At 38.3% G+C, this 22,026-nt stretch overlaps 1 protein-coding gene across 4 annotated transcripts in view; it reads right to left on the bottom strand.

The window, feature by feature from the left end:
* Positions 1 to 2,315: 2,315 nt before the first annotated feature.
* The window catches only part of RNF212B (ring finger protein 212B), an 83,398-nt gene continuing 63,687 nt past the window's right edge, over positions 2,316 to 22,026 (bottom strand). For all 4 annotated transcript variants that reach the window (XM_056810064.1, XM_056810062.1, XM_056810063.1 and 1 more), the window contains 5 exons: positions 5,535 to 5,574; positions 4,701 to 4,795; positions 3,498 to 3,559; positions 2,836 to 2,876; positions 2,316 to 2,515 (listed from right to left, as the gene is read on the bottom strand). In XM_056810064.1, coding sequence (XP_056666042.1) covers positions 2,485 to 2,515; positions 2,836 to 2,876; positions 3,498 to 3,559; positions 4,701 to 4,795; positions 5,535 to 5,574 — 269 coding nt within the window. In that variant the 3' untranslated portion in view covers positions 2,316 to 2,484. The remainder of the gene's footprint in view (positions 2,516 to 2,835; positions 2,877 to 3,497; positions 3,560 to 4,700; positions 4,796 to 5,534; positions 5,575 to 22,026) is intronic.

Here is a 22,026-nt window from a genome sequence, read left to right as displayed (position 1 = left end):
GAAAGTACTGCTGTGTGTGGCTGAAATGTGGTGGCTGATCTAGATGGAATCTAAAGGTGATAGAAAATAGAGCAGAAACTTAGCCCTAAAAGAAGCAAGTGGTGATGAGGTGTCTGCTCTTCAGGAACCTAGTGAAAGATGGTTCCAGGTTTGGTTTTACAAACCAGCCCTCTGTTATTTCTCTACTCTCCACACCCCCCATTCCCCAAAGCCAGAGTTACATAAGACTCTGGCTTTTCATTTGTTTGGGGAATTTGTCACTAGGGAGAGAATCTTTCTTTTTTTTTCTACCTTAATTTATGTTGAATATTTTTGAACAGAGAAACTATGGCCTCTGAGTTAATCTTTGGTTTGTTATGGGATGGTTTTCATCAGTTGGGGTTGGATAAAAAAGAAAATCTACATCATTGTGCTGTTTCCTTTTGAAGATAGAGGAAAAGCTAGAGATTCCCAGATTGCTAGAAATGTAATAAAAAGGCAAAGAAAAAATTGTTTCAGTCTTCTATTTTGCCATTCTGGTGGGCTAGACTCCTGGCTTGGAGCCTTAAGGAGTAAGGTGAGATGGTATTTAATATTTATGATTTTCTAAGTTTTTATTTCGGAGGGAATGTGGAAGGCTGATTGAGACAAAAGAAAAGGAAACCACCTTTCTAAAAGGAAGCAATAAACCAGCATTCCTAGAAGAAATTGCACAAACCCCATGTAGGTCTCTCTCTGCCACCAAATGCTAATATTTAAAGTTTCCTGATCTTTCCAATAGGGTATTGGAAACAAAAGAACACTGACTCCTAGAGGTATCCTCTCTCTATACTGTTATATAAGTTCTTTGCTACAACAGACTTATCAGAGAGGTATTCAGATAGTGAGATCCTAACTATTAAATGTCTTGTTCTGAATTTTGTCTAAATCTTCCTACCCAAAACCTACTTTTTAAAACCCTTCTCTTCCTTCTTGGAATTTGAAACCAGTACTAAGTATTGATTCTAAGGCAAAAAAAGCCTTAAGGACTAGGCAATTGGGGTTAAGTGACTTGCCCAGGTTCACACAGCGAGGAAGCTTCTGAAGCTAGATTTGAACTCAGTTCCTCCCAACTCCAAGCCAAGGGCTCTATTAACTGAGCCATCTAGCTGTTTGGCTTTTCCACCCCCAAACTGAAAAATACTCAGGTTTACAGTTGTAAAAAGCCTTTGAGACCATATACTCCAACCTCTATCTGAATGATGAATCTCCACAGTATTCCAGCTAAGATGTCATTCAGCCTCTATTTCGACACATTGGTTGATAAGGAATGCAATACATCATGAGGCAGCCTCTTCTGAGTGTTTGTTTTTGACAACTAAGGTAGTAAGTCTGATATGTAATACTTAAGCAAAACAATTAGTAGATACTATCAATGAAGCTTCACAAACAATTCTTTGACTTAAGTAGGTAACTATTATATCCAATAAAGATGAAGAGGCAGGTTCAAGAGAAGTATCCTCCAGCTAGCCTATCCACTCACTCATCATGAATAACCTCTCCCTTTCCATCAAAACTGTAAAGCAGATAGCCTCTGAATTGGTTCAATGATGGAATCTTTCTTTTCAACCCTAGAACGCTCAACCTTGCTTAGGAAGATGGAGAACTTTGAGAATTGTTCCTTTTAAAATGCTTGGTAGTAGAGGGAATATTGATAAGAGAAAAAATCTTCCTAATTATTTTTTATTTCATGAATCAATAAATTAGGACTATATAAATGCCTCCATTCTTCCATAAAAAAAAAACACCACCTTTCTGTCTAAGTATCAGTTCCAAGACAGAAAGTGGCAAGGGATAGGCAAATAGGGTTAAGTGACTTGTCAACAACTAGTAAACGTCTATTTAATTTGAACCTCCATCCTCCCGCCTCCAGGCCTGGTGCTCTATCCACTGTGTTACCTAGCTGCCACTGCACTCTTCTATTTTTACAGGGAAAAAAAAAACAGAACAAGGGAAAAGTCCATTTAATAGTAATTAGGCCTTGGGGAGGCTACAAGTATATAGATATGTGTTTAAGCACAGGACAAGGTAGAGAGAAGAATTGAATCTAATGTTGAGGGCTTGCTCCTGGCCATGAGAAATGTTACCCTGAACTAAGAAATGAAATGGTTGTGAAGTATAATTGGTGAATGTCTTCACCATGTTTGTATCTACATCCTCCATTTAAATTGTATAAGAATGATATTTACAAATGACCTGTAGGAAGAAAAACTGCCACCTTTCCAAAACCACCTCTTTTCCTAGATACCCAAAAGGTAAAGGAATCTTTGAGCAGAGTACCTTGGAAGCAAGAAGGATTGTTGGGATCTGTTTGTTTTTTTAATTTTAAACACTCCAGGAACATCCTAAAGAATGTTTGCTACAACTATAGCATGTCCCACTGGCAACATATACGGAGCAGACTATTGAAGAAGGATGAGAGGTTGATTCAGGAGCAGGAAAAGGTCCACTCTTCATTCTCCCTAACTAATCACATCTTCCTCTGTTGTTGGACAACCTGTAATAGAGGAAAGGAATACAGAGCTATTGTGGAGAGCAACAAGGAAGGCAACAAAGTTCTTGTGATACCAAGCCACTAGATATAATTTTGGAGGGAAATGTGATGTTGCTCTTCCATCCTCCACCTAAATTGTAGTTTATTCTATAGGTCATAGGGAATGGACAAGGCTTTAATGTCCCAGCCCCTCTGGCGTGTAGTAGGATTTTGGGGAAACTTTTCAGGGACATGGGAAAGCTTTCTTTCTCTAAGTGATGAATTTTTGGAACCTCTATTCTTGTTAAGGAGGAATATAGAGAATATATGTTTGAATTACCTACCTAGTTTGATGTAACTGAGGTGTCTGGGGGGTGACCTGGAGCTGAGAAAAAAACAGAGCTTTGTTAGAAATACTCTTTCTTCATTGCTGTATGACCTTAGACAAGTCACTTAACCCTAATTGCCTAGCCCTTGCCTCTCTTCTCTTAGAAATGATACTAAGAAAAAAGGTAAGGTTTTTTTTTTTTTAATAAGAAAGGAATGAATAAATATTCTCAAAGCCTAAACTATGAAAATTAAGCTTAAGCAAGGGTTTTATCATTCACTGGGTCCTAACTTTTCCCTGGTGGCCCCTCTTCTTTCTTGGCCAAGTGCCGCCTATTTCACTGGATCCGACCAGTGTTCTATCCTCTTGTTAAAAAAAAAAAAAGCATTATTGTGGCTACCTTTCCTAGAGGGATAGATGTATCCTCCCAAAATACTTATCCTTTTGAAATGCTGTGATAGGATTCTAAAAAATGGCAAGCAGCATCTCTAACAACAAACTCCACCCATTTCAGAACTTTCCCTTTAGAGCTCTGATAACCCAGGTCATTGCCCACAGTTTAAACTCTACCATTCTAGAACAAATCCAGAGTTGGACACTTTCCCACTGGATCTTTTACTTTAAGGGCCCAAAGAGCAGTGGGGTATTTGTATAAAAATTAGGTGACTTGGGGCTCACCTGCAGGACTGGTAGCTGGAGAGCCACAGGAGTCTCTGGTGCAGATCTACTATCACTCTGACCTGAGGGGACAGAAAAGACAATTACCCATCCTGCCAATTCTTAAATGCTGTGGGCCCCAATGGAAGGACCAGTCTGATCTCATAGAAAACAGAGGCAGACATAAAGGATTGGTTTATTCTTGTTGCTCTAAAAGCACTTAGCAAATAACTAAAGGAGAGATGATGCATACCACTTCCCTTTCTTTTTTTTTTTTAAACCCTTACCTTCTGTCTTGGAGTGTATTGGCTCCAAGGCAGAAGAGTGGTAAGGGCTAGGCAATGGGGGTCAAGTAACTTGCCCAGGGTCACACAGCTAGGAAGTGGCTGAGGCCAGATTTGAACCTAGGACCTCCCATCTCCAGGCCTGATTCTCAATCCACTGAGCTACCTACCCAACTGCCTCCACCACTTCCCTTTCTTAAGGCTAGGGTCTGAGATAGAAGTTTATTTAAGTAGAAAATGTTTAAAAATGGAAAAAGGTGGAGAAAGATGATGAGAGGGCAGTTATCCAAAAGAGGTACACATATGTTATTTTCAAGATCATTACAAGAAAAAGGAAGGAGTTTTGGTTTTATAATTCATAATCAGTAAAAATAAGCTCCTTCCCAGTTTACTGACAACAATCAAATATAGTTTTTTCCAAGTCACAACTAAATATTTTGGCCCCATATGAATTGAGAGATTAGGATAAATACCACCCATTACCACCATTAAAAAAATTCAATTTACTTTTGTTCTTTTTTTAATCTATCATGGGCCAACATATTAAAAAATCATTTAAAAGTTACAATCTACTGTTTCTACCTTGAAGCTAAAAACCTAGGGTGAAGAGAAGAGTACATATATCTCAACTGTATCAGATCGTTTTTTCCCCTTGACTTTATTTTAATACAAAATGTCTGAGGACCTCTCTCTCTTCACCTTTAATCACTTTCAGTGGTAAGTAGACACAAATTTTTGGTCAGGAGTGTGACACCCTTCTTGCATTGGTTGTCTGAGGTTTAGTTTGGATTCACATTTTAACTGTATAACCCACAAAATTATTTTTCATTAAAATTTTTTTCCATTAGAATGCTCAACAAGAATGTTTTTAGCTGGGGAAAGTACTGGGGATATGAATTAAAATTTTAAATCACTCCTTTGAGAATGTAATTCCACTTACTTGAGCGGCTGGGAATGAGACCTGTAGTCCCACCAACACCACCTAGATAAGGCGAGACAGAGAAAATCCCTGGTCCTGAGGAAGCAGAGAGAGCCCTAAAGGAGAATATGTGAGAAAGGAGCCCTCAGTAGAGAGAATGAAACAGCAAATTTTATGTATGGGGCAATACCTATACTTCAGGCCAATTTGCATAGCCAAAATTATGCATATGGGGGGAAAACAGTGTTCTCAACCTATTTTATTTATTTATTTATTGTGAAACCCTTATCTTCAGTCTTAAAATCAATACTATATATAAGGCAGAAGAGCTATAAGGGCTAAACAATTGGGGCTAAGTGACTTGTCCAGGGTCACACAACTAGGAGGTATCTGAGGCCAACTTTGAACCCAGGACCTTCCATCTCTAGGTCAGGCTCTCTATACACAGAGCCACCTAGAAGCCCCCAACCTATGGTATTTAAAATTAAAAAATCTAGGTAATGGCATTTAAATAGTTGTGGCTTTTTTAGGGGGGTGGGGCAGATGCTGCTTCAGTAGTGAAAACTCAAAGAGCAATCTTTGCCCCTCAGGTAAGCATATGGAAAGTAGAGTATCCAGAAGACCTCGAGCTGGAAGGGACTTTAAAGATTGCTGAGAACAATCTTCTCACTTTACAATTCAAGGACATTATGTGATTTGTTTGCTGTAACTTGGTGGTAGAGGCCAGGATTAGCACCTACAATCTCTGACTCCAAACCTAGGGCTGTGTCTGTCTCCTGTATGATGGACAGTTGGCTAGCAAGCTATATTTATTGTGTAGTTAAGGCAGCCATCAAACCCCAAGCTGAAACTCACCCATAAGATAGGCTATTTGTTGAAGCTGGTGAAGGAGTATCTGAAACGCATAAAACGGGGGCAATTAAGTCAATCAATGAACTGGAAAGATTCAGATAAACTGCTGATGGGGAAGATGAAATTGAGGAGTGCCAATAAAGGAAAAGCAAATTAAAGGCATAAGGCAATGATGCCTCACCTCCTTATATACTAGGAGTCAAAGTATCTACTTCATACATCAGGGTACATTATTATTGTGTTGGTGTGACCCCTAACAAGTAGTGCCCAATGAAAATGCTGCAGAAGAAACAGTACACACCAAATAGTTATAATTATTTAATACATTATTACAATTCTAAGTTTCTAAATCCTAAATATAGTCATTTCTCAAATGCCTCTGTCCTAATTCTTTCTTCATAGAATTATGAAAAGAAATTGAGAGTTATATAGGTCAATCTATGTGAGAACTATAATCTAATTTACTTTAACAAGGATTTATTAAACTACAGTGTGCAAGGCACTGTACTAGGTGTTGAGGATTCAAAGATAAACTTTTTAATTGTCCCTGTCCTCAAGGAGTCTATATATAACATGTAAAATAGGTAAGGATAAGCTACTATGTGTCAGGCACTATACTTTTAGAATATTTTTAGAAATATTTTTAGAAATATTATTTCATTTTATCTTCACACATAATCCTATGAGGTATGTACTTTGATTATCCCCATTTTATAGTTGAGGAAACTGAGGTTAAGTGACTTACCCAGGGTCACACAACTAGCAATCTGAGGTTAAATGTGAACTCAAGTCTTCCTGATTCCAGGCTCAGCAGTTAAGTTACCAGGATGGAGAGAACACTAACAAGCAAGGAGATAAGGAAAAGCTTTTTGTGGAAGATGGCACATAAGCTGAGCCTTAAAGAAGGTTAAGAGTAAGAAGAACTAAGAAGTACATTCCATGCCAAAGCACAGAATTGAAAGATAGAATGCTGAGTTTGGGAAATAGCAAATAAACCAGTTTGGCTTAAACATAGTTTATGAAAAGGGAATTAATGTTTAGGATGGGAGAATGAGATTATGAGATCCATTTTGGACAGACTTGTTGAGTCTGAGATACCTAATGGTATCTCCTTGGTGATAATCCAACAAGAAATTAGTAACATGGGTCTTGAGTTCAGGAAAGGGACCTGAAAAGTCCCCTTCACAGAGATGATAACTTAAACCATGGTAACTAATGTTGCAGAAAGAAAAGACGAGGGCTCAGGGCAGAACCTTGGGGGGGGGGGGAGGTCACCTTTAGTTGAGAACATGTAAGCCAGATATACTACTACTAAACCTGTATCTCAAAGGAAATTTTAAAAGGAAAAATATCTATTTATGTATATAAAAATATTTATGGCACTTCTTTTCATGGCAGACAAAAATATATAAATTAAGAAGTTGTCCTACTGGAGAATGAATAACATGAATATAATGGGGAAATTATTGTGATAAGAAATGGACAATTTCAGAGGATATTTGGAAGGTCTTTATGAACTGATGCAGGGTAAAGTGAGTAGAACTAGTAGAACAATGTATCCAATGATGAAATTAAAAAATAAGACTGAAGTAATTTAATACTGATCAATGCAACAATAGATCAGGAGTAGAAAAGATTGAAGGTAAAACATCATTCACCTACTGACAGAGAAGTGATAAATTAAAATGTTGAAAGAGATACATATATATGGTTAATATAGGATTTTATCTTGTTGAACTATGTAACTGTATTGAAGGACTTGTTTTTCAGGGTTTTTGAAAGAAATTTGTTCAATGGGAAGGGGGAATTGGCTGAAGGCAGAAATAAAATATTTGTTATTTGATAAATAATAAACTTTTTTGAAGATGTCAAATAATAAAGAGTCTACCATCTTTGGGATAGTCCATAATACTTTGGAGTAGCTCAGATTGTAAGTTTTTCCTTACACAGAGCATAAATCTTCCTCCCTACAACTTCAATCCTGTTTCTAACTTTATCCTCTGAGGTCAAGCAGAACAACATTGACAGTCTTCTTCTAAACATCTATAGTTCATTTAAACAATGTTCATTTGAAATAGCCTCCAGTCTTCTTATCATATTGACTACTTAACTCTAAACACTTGAATTTCTTAGTGTCTTTCATAAACTGTGCCACTCAAAAATGAACACAAAATTCCAGATTTCATCTGACTAAGCTAAAGCACAGCAGGAATATCAACTCCCTTTTCCAGGACATTATGTCTTTATTAATGTAGCCTTGGTTACATTAGCTTTTTTGGCTGCCAAATCACACTTCTGACTCTCAGAACTTTTCATATAAACTGTGGTCTCACCATGCCTCCCTTATACTCTAGTTTTGTAGTATATTGATCTAGTAAATAAATAAACATTTATTAAGCACTTGACTATGGGCAAAGTATTCTTAAATTAGCTAAAACATCATTCTTACCTCCACAGAACTTTTAGTTTAATTAGCACTACAGATGATTTTAATATACAATATTATATGACAAATGCATTAGAGATTTGTATGGTTATTACTGATGAGGTATCAGGAAGGCTTCATGAAAAATCTAATATTTTGGTTAGTTGATTATTATCCTTCATACTTGAAGAGCATCAAAATGATATCATGTTGGGTCAATGTACAATGGGTCTTACTCTAACTGATCTGACCAATATGAGCTCTGCCACAGGTTAGGTACAAATATCCCATATGAACATTTGGGATAGAGATATCTTTAAATTTGCTTATTTAACATTTCTTTTGAACTACTGTAATTCTGCTTTGCTCACAGAACACAGCACCTTCTGTGATACAAGCATGTCATGCTGGATGGCTTTGTGCTAATGTTGCCATTGTCTCACAATCAATACTAAAGTTCTTCAGAAAGCCCTTGAGAGTATCCTTGCATCATTTCTTCTGACTTCTAAGTGAGCACTTGCTTCATGTAAATTCTCCATAAAATAATCTTGTTTGGCATTCAAATAATGTGACCAGCCCATGGAAGTACACTCTCTGCAGTAAAGTCTGAATTCTTGGCTGTTCAGTTTGAGAAAGAAGCCCAGTGTCCAGTACCTAATCTTGCCAGATGATCTTCAGAATCTTCCCAAGAGAGTTTAAATGGAAGCAATTCAGTTTCTTGGCATGGCACTGGTATCCTGTCCAGTTATTGCAGGCATATATAACAAAGAGGTTAGCACAACAACCTGTAGCTTTAGCTCTATAAACCTTCATTTTGGTAGGTAACCTACTACCTTTTTTCTCCCACACTTTCCTTCAGAGACTCCCCAATACTGAGCTAGCTCTGGCAATGCATGCATCAACCTCATCTTTGTGGAGAGCCCTAGAATGTAAATGGCTAATGTAAGTGTACTTCTCCACAGCATCCAAAATTTCTCCCTTTGCTGTAACCAATGGTTCTATATATGGATGATGCAGTGCTGTCTGGTGGAAATTTTCTGCTTTCTTCATGTTAATTTTCAGGTCAAAATTAGCACAAGTGGCAGAAAACTGATTCATGCTCTGTTGCGCCTCAGACTCAAAGGCTATATTGAGTGAACAATCATATATGAACAGAAAGGAGTTTACCAACTGTCTCTCCACTTTAGTCCTGGCTTGTAGCCTTTCACATTAAATAATTTACCATCAATGCAATGGCTGACCTTAATGCCATTTTCATCCTCACTGAAGACATCCAACAATATAGCTGAAAACGTCATGCTAAACCATTTTAGTTGGACTTTGAAGGATGGGTAGGAATTCAACAAGATGGGGAAGAAGAATATTCTAGGAACAGGTAATAACTTGATCAAAGCATGTAGGAAAGTACACAATACATTTAGATTCAAAAATTAGACCAGTTTAACTGGACTGTCAAGTGAGATATTATGAGATACATCTGAAAAGAAGGGTGGAATTGAATTGTATAGTCAGTCAACAAATATTTATTAAGCACTACTGCTATGTGTCAGGTACTGTGCTAAATACTGGGAATACAAAGAAAGAAATCCCCACCCTCAGTTCTAATGGAGCAGACAATAGATAAATAACCAGGTCCATGCAAGATATAGAGTAATATGAAGATAATATAAAAAGGGAAGGCATTAGCAACTGAGGGGACCAGGAAAGTAATACAAAAAATGGGATTTAAGCTGAATCTTGAAAGAATCCAGGTAAATTGAAAGGTGAAGGTTAGGGGGGAAAGTATTCTAGAAATGGGGGGCAGTTAATACAAAGGCATGGATACAGAAGATGGCGTGATGTACTAAAGGAACTCCAAGTAGGCAACCCTAAAGGTGACTAGAGGGTTTGAAATTTTACCCTAGAGGCAATAGGAAGCAACTTGGGAGATTTTTGAGCAGAGTTGACTTCCAGTTTCCAAGATGGCAGAGCAAGAAACATTTAGAGCCTGCCAACCACATCCAAATGAGCACAAAGAAACAAAAACACCTCAAAATGAATCCTGGAGTAGTAGAACCAACAAACGAAAGGGTAAAGCAGTGCTCTTAGCCAGAACAACAAGAAGTGACAGTAAGAAAGACTCTAATGTTAGAGTACAAAGAGAGTGCTGAATAAGCCTCAGTGGAACTTGGACATGATACAGCACAAGTAGCAGGAGAAAGAGCATAGCTGGCTTGATCTAGCCTCATCAGGGTAAGAATGGAAACCAACGGAAAGTAACACTAAATATAGATCAGGTGGCAGTAGGAAGAAAGCAGCCTACATAGTTAAGCTGTAACAAAGGCTAGATGTAAACCACTGGGGGCAGCAGTGAGAGAAAACTCAGCTCAACAAGATCCAATCTCTGCAGGACTGGGCAGAACCCACATCAATCCAGAGTGAATGGTATCTAAACTGAGTGACTGCATACCTCTACATAGAAGGCTAACCAGGCCACTTCCATGGAATGCTCAGTCTGGGACCAAGACAGCTGGTGATCCAACCCCTGGCACAATACAATGCTCTGGAAAGAACTTTCTCCACTCCAGGAACAGAGTGAAACTTCAGCATACAGACAAAGTCAAGGGAAAAAATGACCCCAAAATGAGCAACCAAAAAACAAAACCGAGAAAAAGTCCCAAAACTATAAAAATATTTCAGCAAGAGATGACCAGAATACAAGTTCAAAAGAGGACAGAAAAAGAACAATGAAAATGGGGGATGCTTCAAAGGAAAATGTGAAAGGATATCAAGCCAAAATGAACTTCTGGCAGAGATCTAAAAAAAGGATAAAACAAAAATAATAAGAGACCTAGAAGAAGAAAATTTAGAAAAAACTGACAGAAAAAAATCAATATCTTAGAACAAAAACTTACTAAAGAAAACAGTTTCCTAAAAAGGAAAATACAATACCTAAAATAGGAAAATAATTCCCTAAGTAAAGACATCCAGGACTTCAATCCCCAAAAGTCCTTGCTCCACTTCCCCAGAATGCCTTGTAATCTCACCTGGGCCGAGATCGAGATGGGGCATTTAACCTGATTGGAAAGGGTTTTTGCTCTCTCTTTTCTTCCTGTCTCCTCTGGCAAGCAGACGTTTCTCATGATGTAAGTGAAATTGAATTGGGCCTTTCGGCCCACCTAGCACGTGCCTTTCTTACTTGTATTTTCTTTATATTTTAATCTTTAATAAACCTCTAAAAATATAATACTCCTTGCAGAGAGAAACTAATTTCTACCCTGTCTCAGTTTCCCCTAAATTTTAATCTTTACACTTCCCAGCTGTGTGACCCTGGGCAAGTCACTTAACTCTCATTGCAGCCACCTTCTGCCTTGGTTGGTTCCAAGGCAGATGGTAAGGGTTTAGAAAAAAAAATTATCAGGGAAAACTGCCCTGATGTTCTTGAACAAGAATGAGAAACAGAAGTTGAAAAAATCCACCAATCATCTCCTAAAAGAAATCTCAAATTTAAAAATTCCAAGATTATTATAGCCAAATTCCAGAACTCTCAAGTTAAGGAGAAAATAGCAAGCCAGAAAAAAAAATTTGAATATCGTAGAACCAAAATCAGGATTGTACAGTATCTACAATAAAAGACTAGAAGGTATAAGGTAAGGGATATTATATTCCTCAAGGCCAAGGATCTAGGCCTATAACCAAATATCACCTACCTAGTGAAACTGAGTATAATACTTTAGGGGAAGAAATGGAAATTTAATGAAATAGAGGACTTCCAGGCATTTTTGATGAAATGACCAGAGCTAAAAAGAAAATTTGATGACCAATTTGACATCCAAGAGAAGCATAAAAATGTAACAGAAAAAAATAAAGGGAAGTAGTGAGGTTAATCTAATCACATATCTACATGGGAAAGTGATAACTAGGATACTTAAGATTTCTATGGTAAAAGAGATATGGTACTTAACATATTTAAGGTAATCAAGGGAAACAATGGGGTTAAACTGATTATATTCTTTGCATGGGGAAGTGATAACTAGAATACTTGAGATATTTATGGTACAAGATATATTTAAGATTCTTTAAGGTACTTCAAGAGTGATAATGGGGTTAAACTGATTAAATTCCTAGTAAAAAGGTAATAAATAATATGGTTAAGATATCTGTGATACAGAAGAAAAACAACTGCTTGATCACATGGGTTGATAGGGATATGATTGGGGATATAGACTCTAAAGGATCACCCTAGTGCAAATATCAATAATATGGAAATAGGTATTGATCAATGACACATGTAAAACCCAGTGAAATTGTGCATCAGCTATGGGAGGGGGTTGGGGGAGGGAAAGAACATGAATCTTGTAATCATGGGAAAATATTCTAAATTAATTAATTAAATAAAATGTTCCAAATTAAAAAAAAAAGAAATGGGCAAGGAGAACTTAAAAAAATATATCTGTGATACTTGGAGTAACTTAGATACCTACATTACTTAGGATACTTAAGGTATTGAAGATACTTTGTAAAACTGTATCACTAGATTAGGAAAATGAATAAGAGCATATAGAGAGAGCAGAGAGTAAATTTAATGAGATGATATTAAAAAATCAAGAGATAAGAAAAGAATATGCTGGGAAGAGAGAAAAGGAGATAAAGTTGAAGGTGAATAGTTTCATATGAAGAGGCTTAGAGGAATCAATACAATGGAAGAGATTTTTGAGCAGATAAATGACAGGATCAGATATACACATAAAAAAGCTATTTTGGTCATAGTAAGAAAGATAGGTTGTCTACATGGAATCTAAAACCCCCTAAACTTATAGCCTAGTGAGATCTGATGACTCCCCAGTTTAGTTAGCTTGAAGGTGAAAACCTCAAGTTTGATCTTGTCACAAGAAGGTTTCTCCCTGAGGGAAAATTCAACTTCAGGAGTCTAAGACTAACAATAGACCTTAAAGTAGTTTAAGTAGGAATGGCTAATCCCTTCAGGTGTTTAGTATCTCTTTTTGTCCCAATGGTTTCTTCCTTTAGGCCAAAGTCCTTTACCAAGTGCAAGTGGGTATCTCAGGTTGGATTTGGGGGAATTCTGGAAACTACCAAGGACTTATGGGAATTGAAGTCCGTGGTTCACACCTCCATTTTTACAGCTGGATCTTCCCCTTCTGTGTCCATTGTAATGCATCAACCCCTCACTGTTATTCCTGTCTGGATTTTTCTTTGTTACCATTGTAAAGCCAATCAACTATCCTCTCTCACCCTCAATCCCCAGTTCCCTTAAAAAGGTATTCCCAACTTTAAGGGCTCTTTGGAATTTTTCATCTAAGTAGTGAGGCCCCCAGGGGTCCACGACCAGAGCAGTGCAGAGTTTGGAGACTCTGTGAGGGTTTGTGGCACACAGCTCTGTCGGGACACCTAAGAATGCACACACTCTTTCCCCCCTAATTAAAAAGTGGTTCTTCTGATTATTTAATAATTCTGTGTTTGTTTGTTTTTTCCAGTTTAACAGGCTAGTGGTACGATTTAGTAGATAGCCTACTTCTAAGCTAGGATGACCTGGATTCATATCCTCTGACATATATTGGTCAGGTTGCCCTCAGCAAATTATTCACTGCCACAACTCCCTTAGATTATCAATTGAAAAACATTAGTATAGGGAGTTCCTTATGCCAATGAATTCATAAGGCTGGATGAGAAAAATGAAGTATGGAGAAATATGATATGAAGGAGATATGAGGGGGCTATTTACAATCATTCAGATGAGATTCTATGTTATTGATAGAGGCAATAGAGAATGAGAAAGATGTTGCCCCAATGTAATTGACAGAATTTGGTAAATGACTCCACATCAGAGGTAAAAGAGGAAAGAGTTCCTCTTTATCTTTGCCTCAAGGTTTTGAAAATTAGGTATTGGTATTGGTAAATTTAAGGAGATATTAATATTTGGTTTGGGGTATTTTGGTTTATTGTGCCAATGGAATTTAAGAGATGAACATGTTCTGAAAGCAGAGACATGGATTTGGAAGTTATCTACAAATGGTAGTAGTTGAAGCTTTGGAAATGAATAAGAGATAATGTATAAATAGAGGAAAAAGTAGAGCAAAACTCATGGGCAATATTTGCACTGAGACTGAGACTAGAATAAGCAGCTGATAAAGCAGACAATAGGACAACCAAGAGTGTACTTTCTCATTTTGTTGTTTTCTTAGTTGCATGCCTGATTCATTGATCTCCTTTTTCTCTATTTTGTTGGTACAGCCATTTAGGGATATACATTCTCTCCCCCCCCCCCCCCCTTCCAGTACTATTTTGGCTATATCCCATAAATTCTGATATGTTGTCTCTTCACTGCCATTCTCAATGAAATCAGTAATTAATTGTTTCTATGATTTGTTTTTTAACCCACAAGTTTTGAAGAATTAGATTATTTAGTTTCCAGTTGATTTTAAATTTGCCTCTCTATGAACCCTTATAATTATAATTTTTATCACATTATGATCTGAAAACTTGTATTTATTATTTCTCACTTGTTTTCAAAGTTTTTATGCTCTAGTACATGGTCAATCTTTGTATATGTACCATGTGCTGCTGAAAGAAAGGTATATTCCTTTTTATCATTATTCAATTTTCTCTGGATATCTATTAACTCTAATTTTTCTAAAATTTCATTTACTTCCCTTACTTCTTTCTTATTTGTTTTTTTGGTTTGATTTCTCTAGATCTGATAGGAAAAGGTTGAGGTCCTCCACTAGTACAGTTTTACTATCATTTCCTTATTAAGCTTCCTTAATTTCTTCTTTAAAAATCTAGATCCTATGCCATTTGGTGCACATATGTTTAGTATTGATATTACTTTATTGTTTATAGTACCTTTTACTGAGATGTCATTTTCTTCCTTATCTCTTTTAATCAGATCTACTTTTGCTTTAGCTTTGTCTGAGATCATAATGGCTACTCCTGCTTTTTTTACTTTAGACGATGCATAATAAATTCTGCGCCAGCCTTTTACTTTACTTTTATTTTTACCTTTATATGTGTGTCACCCTGCCTCAAATGTATTTCTTGTAAACAACAAAGTATAGGATTCTGGTTTTTAATCTACTTTGCTATCTGCTTCCATTTAATAGGTGAGTTCATCCCATTCACATTTATAGTTATGATTACTATGTATTGCCCTCCATCTTATTTTTCTCTTTTAATTCTTCTCTTTTACCTTTTACTCTGTTCCTCTTCACCAGTGTTTTGCTTTTCATCACCACACCCACTTCCCCTTCCCTCCAATTACCTCCCCCCTCATTTCCTTGTCTTATTCCCCTTCTGCTTCTCTATAGAGTAAGATATAGTTTTATACCTCAATGAGTATGGTTGTTATTCCTTCTCTGAGCTAGTTATGATGAGAGTAAAGTTTAAGCATTGCCTGTTACCACCCTCATCCTTCCCTCCATTGTAATAATTTTTCATGCCTCTTTATGTTATATAATTTACCCCATTCCATCTCTCCCTTCCCTTTACTCTCATTGCAATCCTCTTTTTCACCCCTTGTCTTTTTTTTCATATCATATCATCATAATCAGCTTACTTCCCCACCCTCTGTCTAGGTAAATTCCTCTATCTGCTCATTACAAAAATAATGTTTAAGAATTATAGATATCTGCTTTTCATATAGGAATACATACAGTTTGACCTTATTGAGTCCCTTAAAATTTCTCTTTCTTATTTACCTTTTTAGGCTTCTCTTGGGTCTCATGTTTGGACGTCAAATTTTTTGTTTAGGTCTGTTTTTTTCACCCTCAGGAATGCTTGGAAATCTATCTTATTGAATGAGCATTTTTTCCCCCTGAAATAATATACTCAGTTTTGCTGGATAGGGAATTCTAGGTTATAAACCTAGATCCTTCACCTTCCTGAATATCATATTCCATGCCTTTCAGTCTTTTAATATGGAAGTCACTAAGTCCTGTGTGATTCCGATTGTAGCTCCACAGTATTTTAATTGTTCCTTTCTGGCTGCTTGTTGTATTTTTTTCCTGGCTTGGGTGCTCTTGAATTTAGCTATTATATTCCTAGAGAGGTTGTCATTTGAGGATTTCTTTCTATAGGTGATCTGTGGATTCTTTCCATTTCTATTTTATTTTCTTGTTCAAGAATATCTGGGTAGTTTTCTTTGATAATTTCTTGTATTATGATGTCCAAACTTTTTTTTGTTTATCATGGCTTTCAGGTAGTCTGATAATTCTTAAATTGTCTCTCCTGGGTCTATTTTCCAGGCCAGTTGTTTTTTTCCAATGAGATAGTAAATTTTTTCTTCTGTTTTTTTTTTTCTTTCATTCTTTTGCTTTTGTTAGGTAATGGGGCTTAAGTGACTTGCCCAGGGTTATATAACTAGAAAGTGTCTGAGGTCAGATTTGACAGGACCTCCCATTTCTGGGCCTGGCTCTTAATCCACTGTACTACCTAGCTGCCCCCTCTTAATTGATTTTTGAAATCCTCTGTGAGTTCTTCCCAAATCTGTGTCCAATTCATGTTTTTATTTTGAACTTTACATGTGTTAGCTTTGTTTTCACTGTCCCCCTCTGTATCTGTGCCTTGCTCTTTGTCTCCATAAAAATCCTCTATAGTTAGGCACTTTTTTTCTTGTCTGCTCATTTTTCCAACCATTTTATAGGTAGGTTCTGTTCTCTGCGAGGTTAGGGTACTCTCTTAAGCTTTAGTCCTTCCTTGATGCTACCCTCAGCTTTATTTCTCAGTTTCTGCCAATTTTAGTTCTACCAAGATGGTATGATGGCCTGAGGACTGGGAGCTCTGAGAGCCATCTCCCACTGCTGATTCAATTAACCCTTGAGACTGCTTCCAGATGACTTATTTTGCTTTTTAAGTTCTTTTCCCAGTTGTCTTCAGCCTCTCTTAATTGGTTTTTGAATTATATTTTGAGTTCTTCTAAAGATTATGTCCAATTCCCTGGAGTTTCAGTGTTTTTGCTTGGTGTGCCTTGGTCCTCCTCTGTTCCATTTGCTCTTTGTTCATTACCTGGATAGAAGCTGTTGATTATAATTTCTGTTTGCTTTTTCTGTTGTTTACTCATATTTCCCCCCTTCTTTCCCTGCTGTAATTGCCTGTGGTCTTGCTCCTTTCATTATTTGATGGATCTGTGGGTCTGTCCTGAAGGGGCTTCTTCTCTGCTCTGCTGAATGACTAGGTTAGACTGATGGTATTGATGAGCCCTGAGGTCAGACCTTCCCCAGCTGGCAGCAGAAGCTGAAAAGGAGCCTGGCTTCCCACCCTGTTATCAAGGTTGTAGCCTGTAGTGGTTGCAGACTTCACCCTTGGAGCTAAGTAAGAGAGGCTCTCAGAGAAGTCTATGGGGGAGGAGTGTTAGAGCTTGAGCTTCCCTGAAGGCCACTTATCTGCCCTATTGAAAATAAGATTAAGCCAGGGAGGAGTTGATCTGCAGAGCTGGATGTGCCCTGAGGCCAAAACCTAAAGAAGGGGGGTGTGCAAGATGGAGTGTCTTGGCTGCAATTAAGCTGCCCTCTCTATGCTTCTCCTCCAGCTGTCTTCCCACTGCCTGTGTTCAATGCCCTGAGCCTGGCACAGCTGTGCAAGCAAGACACTCCCTCCGGACTAGTGCTGTTGCCCACCCAGAGACTCCAGCCACAACTGGAGACTCAGCACTGTAGGTGGGGGAGGGGTCCTGAGAACTTCCTTCTTCCTTTCCCTTAAACCCAAGTATTCAAGAATTCAGGATTTTTTGGTGTGTACCTTTTAAGTTGAGTTCATCAGGATGACCCCCCTAGCTCTGTCCTGTTGTTAGATTTGGTTTTCCATCCCCTCGAAGCACTGTGTTTTTTATTAGTTTGGAAGTTTTCAGAGGTCTGGACTTTTGCTACTTCTAAGTTGTGATCTTGACTCCTTGAGACTGCTGATGGCTAAAATTCTCACTTCAGTCTTAGATGTAGGCTTTTGGTCTCACTCTGGGCTTCAGTAGGTCATGCATACAGTAGACTGCCTTGCCCTTGATCCTTTTAAAGAAGAACAGAGGGCCCAGCTTTGGGTCCACCAATTATCCCAAACTGGGATCTATATCCTCGACACAGGTCCTATCTGGGACTCCTGGCCTTATTCTGGGCCCACACAGATCAGGCTGCTTCAGTACAGACTGCCCTGGGTTAGAATTCCAGACCTCACTTTAGGTTTACTTGGAACCTTACAGGATGTGTTGACTTGTTTCTCTATCTGCCCAGGTAGGGTCTCAGGGTCTGAATATTTGTCTTGGACTCAGGTTCAGAACCTGACACAGCAAATGTGGGGTGTAGAGGTGTGGCTTACTCTTGACTTACTCCTTACTCCTTGGTGTATCCTCCTGCTGGCTATGCTCCCCTCTCACCCCAGTACCCCAGATGTTCTTTGCCTACCTTTTAGTTTTTCTCTTCTTGAAAGTTGCTTCATTATGCCTCCTTGTTGGTTCTTTCACTCCTGTATTCATTTTGTGGCATTATTTTAAGATTGGTTGGAGGGGATTCATGTAGTGGTTTCAAGCCTTCCTGCTTCTACTCCACCATCTTGGCTCCAGAACCAGAAGTTGAAGAGTATAATTTCTCAAGTGAAGAAAATGAACATTATCCAGTGACCAACTATCAAAAGCATCAGAGGGGCAGCTGGGTGGCTCAGTGGATTGAGAGCCAGGCCTAGAGATAGGAGGTCCTAGGTTAAAATCTGGCCTCAGATACTTCCCAGCTGTGTGACCCTGGGCAAGTCACTTGACCCCCATTGCCTAGCCCTTATCACTCTTCTGCCTTGGAGCCAATACACAGTATTGACTCCAAGACAGAAGGTAAGGGTTTAAAAAAAAAGCATCAGAAAAGGCAAAGAATATAAAGAATGCTACGGACCACTGGATTTGGTGTTTGGTAACCTTTGAGAAAACTTTTCAATAAAGTGAGTTAGAGCAGAAGCCAGACTGCAAGGAGTTGAGGAGACAAAGGGAAGTAAGGAAATAAAGGCACCAGGTATAGACAACTTTTTAAATAAATTAAGCAGTTGAAAGGGTGCAAAGAAATGAGAACAGTACTTAGATGAATTAGAAAGGCCAATGAAAGGGCTTTTAGGTTTGGGAAAGGAGCAATTTTTTAGGCAGATGGGAAGAGGTCAAAAAAGAAGAGACTGAAGAAGAGTAGGGATCCCTCTTCTTTTATGATAAAGGAAATTAGGGAAAGAGTGGTAATGTGCTAAGAAGTTTTGAGTAAAGGAGGGGATGGACTAAGCTTTCATCATCTGGCTTCAATCTTCTCATTGAAATAAACAGTTAATATGGCAATCATTAATGCATCTAAACTATTTCTTTCCATCTTATCCACAAGGAGAGGATGAAAGGCTCTGTCCATAGAAGCAAAAGAATACTTTTGATAATGCCACTTGGGATAGGACACTTATATGTGCTGTTTTCTCCAATGATATTCAGGTATTTTAGCTATCTTTTTATTTTTCTGTGCCTTGATTTTCTCTATAACAGAGATAATACACATTTGGGTTGAATGGTTAAATACAAAGGACTATTCAGCTACAATAACAATAGACTTTGGTTAGGAATTCAATAGGAAAGGTCATAGAGAAACATGCCTCTCCTTTGTAAACCCCAATAAAAGACCCCAGAGAGGCCAAGGATAAAGAAAACTAAAAAGTGGCAGTAATTTCCTCCAATCAGATGATTAGAAGCCAGTGAAATCAGGTAGAGGAATTTTTTCAGGAAGACTAGCCAAAATTGAGTGATGGGAATGGAGACAAGCCAAGAGATATAGCAGGAGCACAAATGGATGTGAAACTAGCCTTCACCCTAAATAGGAAGATTATAAGCCAGTATATTAATAATTATGGACTTGAAGACACTCTTGACCATGACTTGTCAGAACAGAAGTAGGAATAAAACTAGACTCCACTGATCTCTGGGCAGAGAGACAAGGCCCTACCATGTGTCTGTTGAGAATTAGGAGTCACAACAGGCATGAAGGCCACCTTAGCCCCTGAGTACTATCTAGGGACAGATGTATAAGAGATTTGAGACTAGCATTATTTCCATTATCCCACAAGGGCTTATCATAGCCCAAACAAGGGATGGAATCCACAACTGGGAGATTATGCAAAGAGAAGACAAAACAGTATAGATCTGTGGTGGAGAACCTATGACATGCGTGCCAGAGGGGATACTCAGAGCTCTTTGTGAGCACATACACTGTCACCCCAGCACATAGTTCCCCAGAGTTCATTACTAGAAAGCCAGAGGGAGGTGGGGCTAGGCTGTTCCCCTCCCCTTCTCCATACACACCTGAGGATATTTCTCATATCACCCACTCCTCTATCACTGTCCTCCAGTGTAAAGAGAGGTAGCATGTCCTAGCCACATTAGGAAACCTATGGCACACGTGCCAGAGGGGTCTGCCTGAGGATATCTCTCCCATCACCTGCCCCTCTGCTCAGCAGCCCAATGGGAGCCCTCCCTCCCTCTTCTGTCTAGGGTAAGGAGGAGGCTCACATGCAGCATGAGGGTTGCAGTTTGGGTACTTGGTAAGGAGACTGAAATGGAAGCAAGGGATCAAGATGGAGAGTAAGGCCTAATATTAGTCACCTCAGCTGGATGGGCAGCAGCAGGGACATCTAGGGTAAATTGAGAAAAGGGCCCTGTAACGTAGCATTCTGGGCTAAGGAGTGGAGTAAGTTCAAAAACAAGTTGTAGATATATATGGGGGAGCAGAGCCAAAATGGCAGAAAAGGTACAGGGATCCATCTGACTTCTATCAAATTACTCTCCAAAAAGCAATAATATAACACTTCAAAATGAATTCTGGGGCAACAAAACCTATAAAACAACAAGGTGAAGCAATTTTTCAGCCCAAAATGACTTAGAAGGCTGGAACAAGGAATCTAATGCACAAGGGTGGAGGTGGAACGCAGCATGCCAGGGCAGACTCCACCAGTGTAACAGACTTTGGGCACAGCTAAAGCAGCAACCAAGGCTCCCATAACTCTCAGCCATAAATGGTAAGGGAGGCAGGTAAAATAACTTCACAAAAGAAGATTACAGGGGTCCCTTTGCTGGCTCTGGGTGCAAGTCTCTTGTCACACTACCCACAGACAAAACCAGGTGGTAGCCCTGGGACTTAGTCACAGAGTGAGGAAAAGCACCAGCAGACACCAGCACTTACAGATACAGGGGAGTAGAGGACCCTAGTCACAGTTCCAAAGAGTAAAAGAATGCATAGGGTTACTCACAGACCAGGCCTAGGCTGGAAGAGTATTAAACATACTTCTCCCTTTATCATAACACCATGGAAGAATTGAAAGCAGAAAGATTCCCACTGCCAGTTCTGAAGACAGCTGTACAAAGAACCTAAAGCTTGGAATACTGCTCCTTTCACCACCATTACAGAGACCAATTTTAATAGTCTTTTAAACAAGAATAGAAAAGGGCAGGAAAATGAGCAAATAAACAAACAGAACAACAACAACCAAAAAAAAACCCCTCAACATAGAAAGATATTTTGGTGATAGGGTAGACTCAAACTCAGAAGAAGACAATAAGCCAAAATTGCTACATATAAAACCTCCAAGAAAAGTATTAATTGCTCTCAAGCTGAAAAAGAATTAATGGAGGAGCTCAAAAAGGATTTAAAAAATCAAATAAAAGAGGTAGAAGAAAAATTGAGAAAAGCAATGAGAGTGATCCATGAAAATCATGAAAAAAGAATCAACAGCTTGATAAGTGAGGCAAAAAAATACTGAAGAAATAAATATCTTAAAAAACAAAATTAGCCAAATGGAGAAAGACATAAAAATACACTGAAGAGAAAACTTCTTGAAAGACAGAATTGGCTTTTTGGGAAAAGAAGTACAAAAATTAACTGAGTAAAAGAGCTATTTACAAAGTAGAATTGACCAAATGGAAAAAGAGATACAAAAACTCACTTAAGAAAATCATGGCTTAAAAATGAGAATCGGGCAGATAGAAACTAATGACTCCATGAGACATCAAGAAAGATCAAACACTCTGTGGTGACAAAAAATTGGAAAATGAGAGGATGCCCTTCAATTGGGGAATGGCTGAAC

Source organism: Monodelphis domestica, chromosome 1, assembly GCF_027887165.1.
Source record: "Monodelphis domestica isolate mMonDom1 chromosome 1, mMonDom1.pri, whole genome shotgun sequence".
Taxonomy (NCBI): Eukaryota; Metazoa; Chordata; class Mammalia; order Didelphimorphia; family Didelphidae; genus Monodelphis; species Monodelphis domestica.
This window is presented reverse-complemented; position numbering and strand designations above follow the sequence as displayed.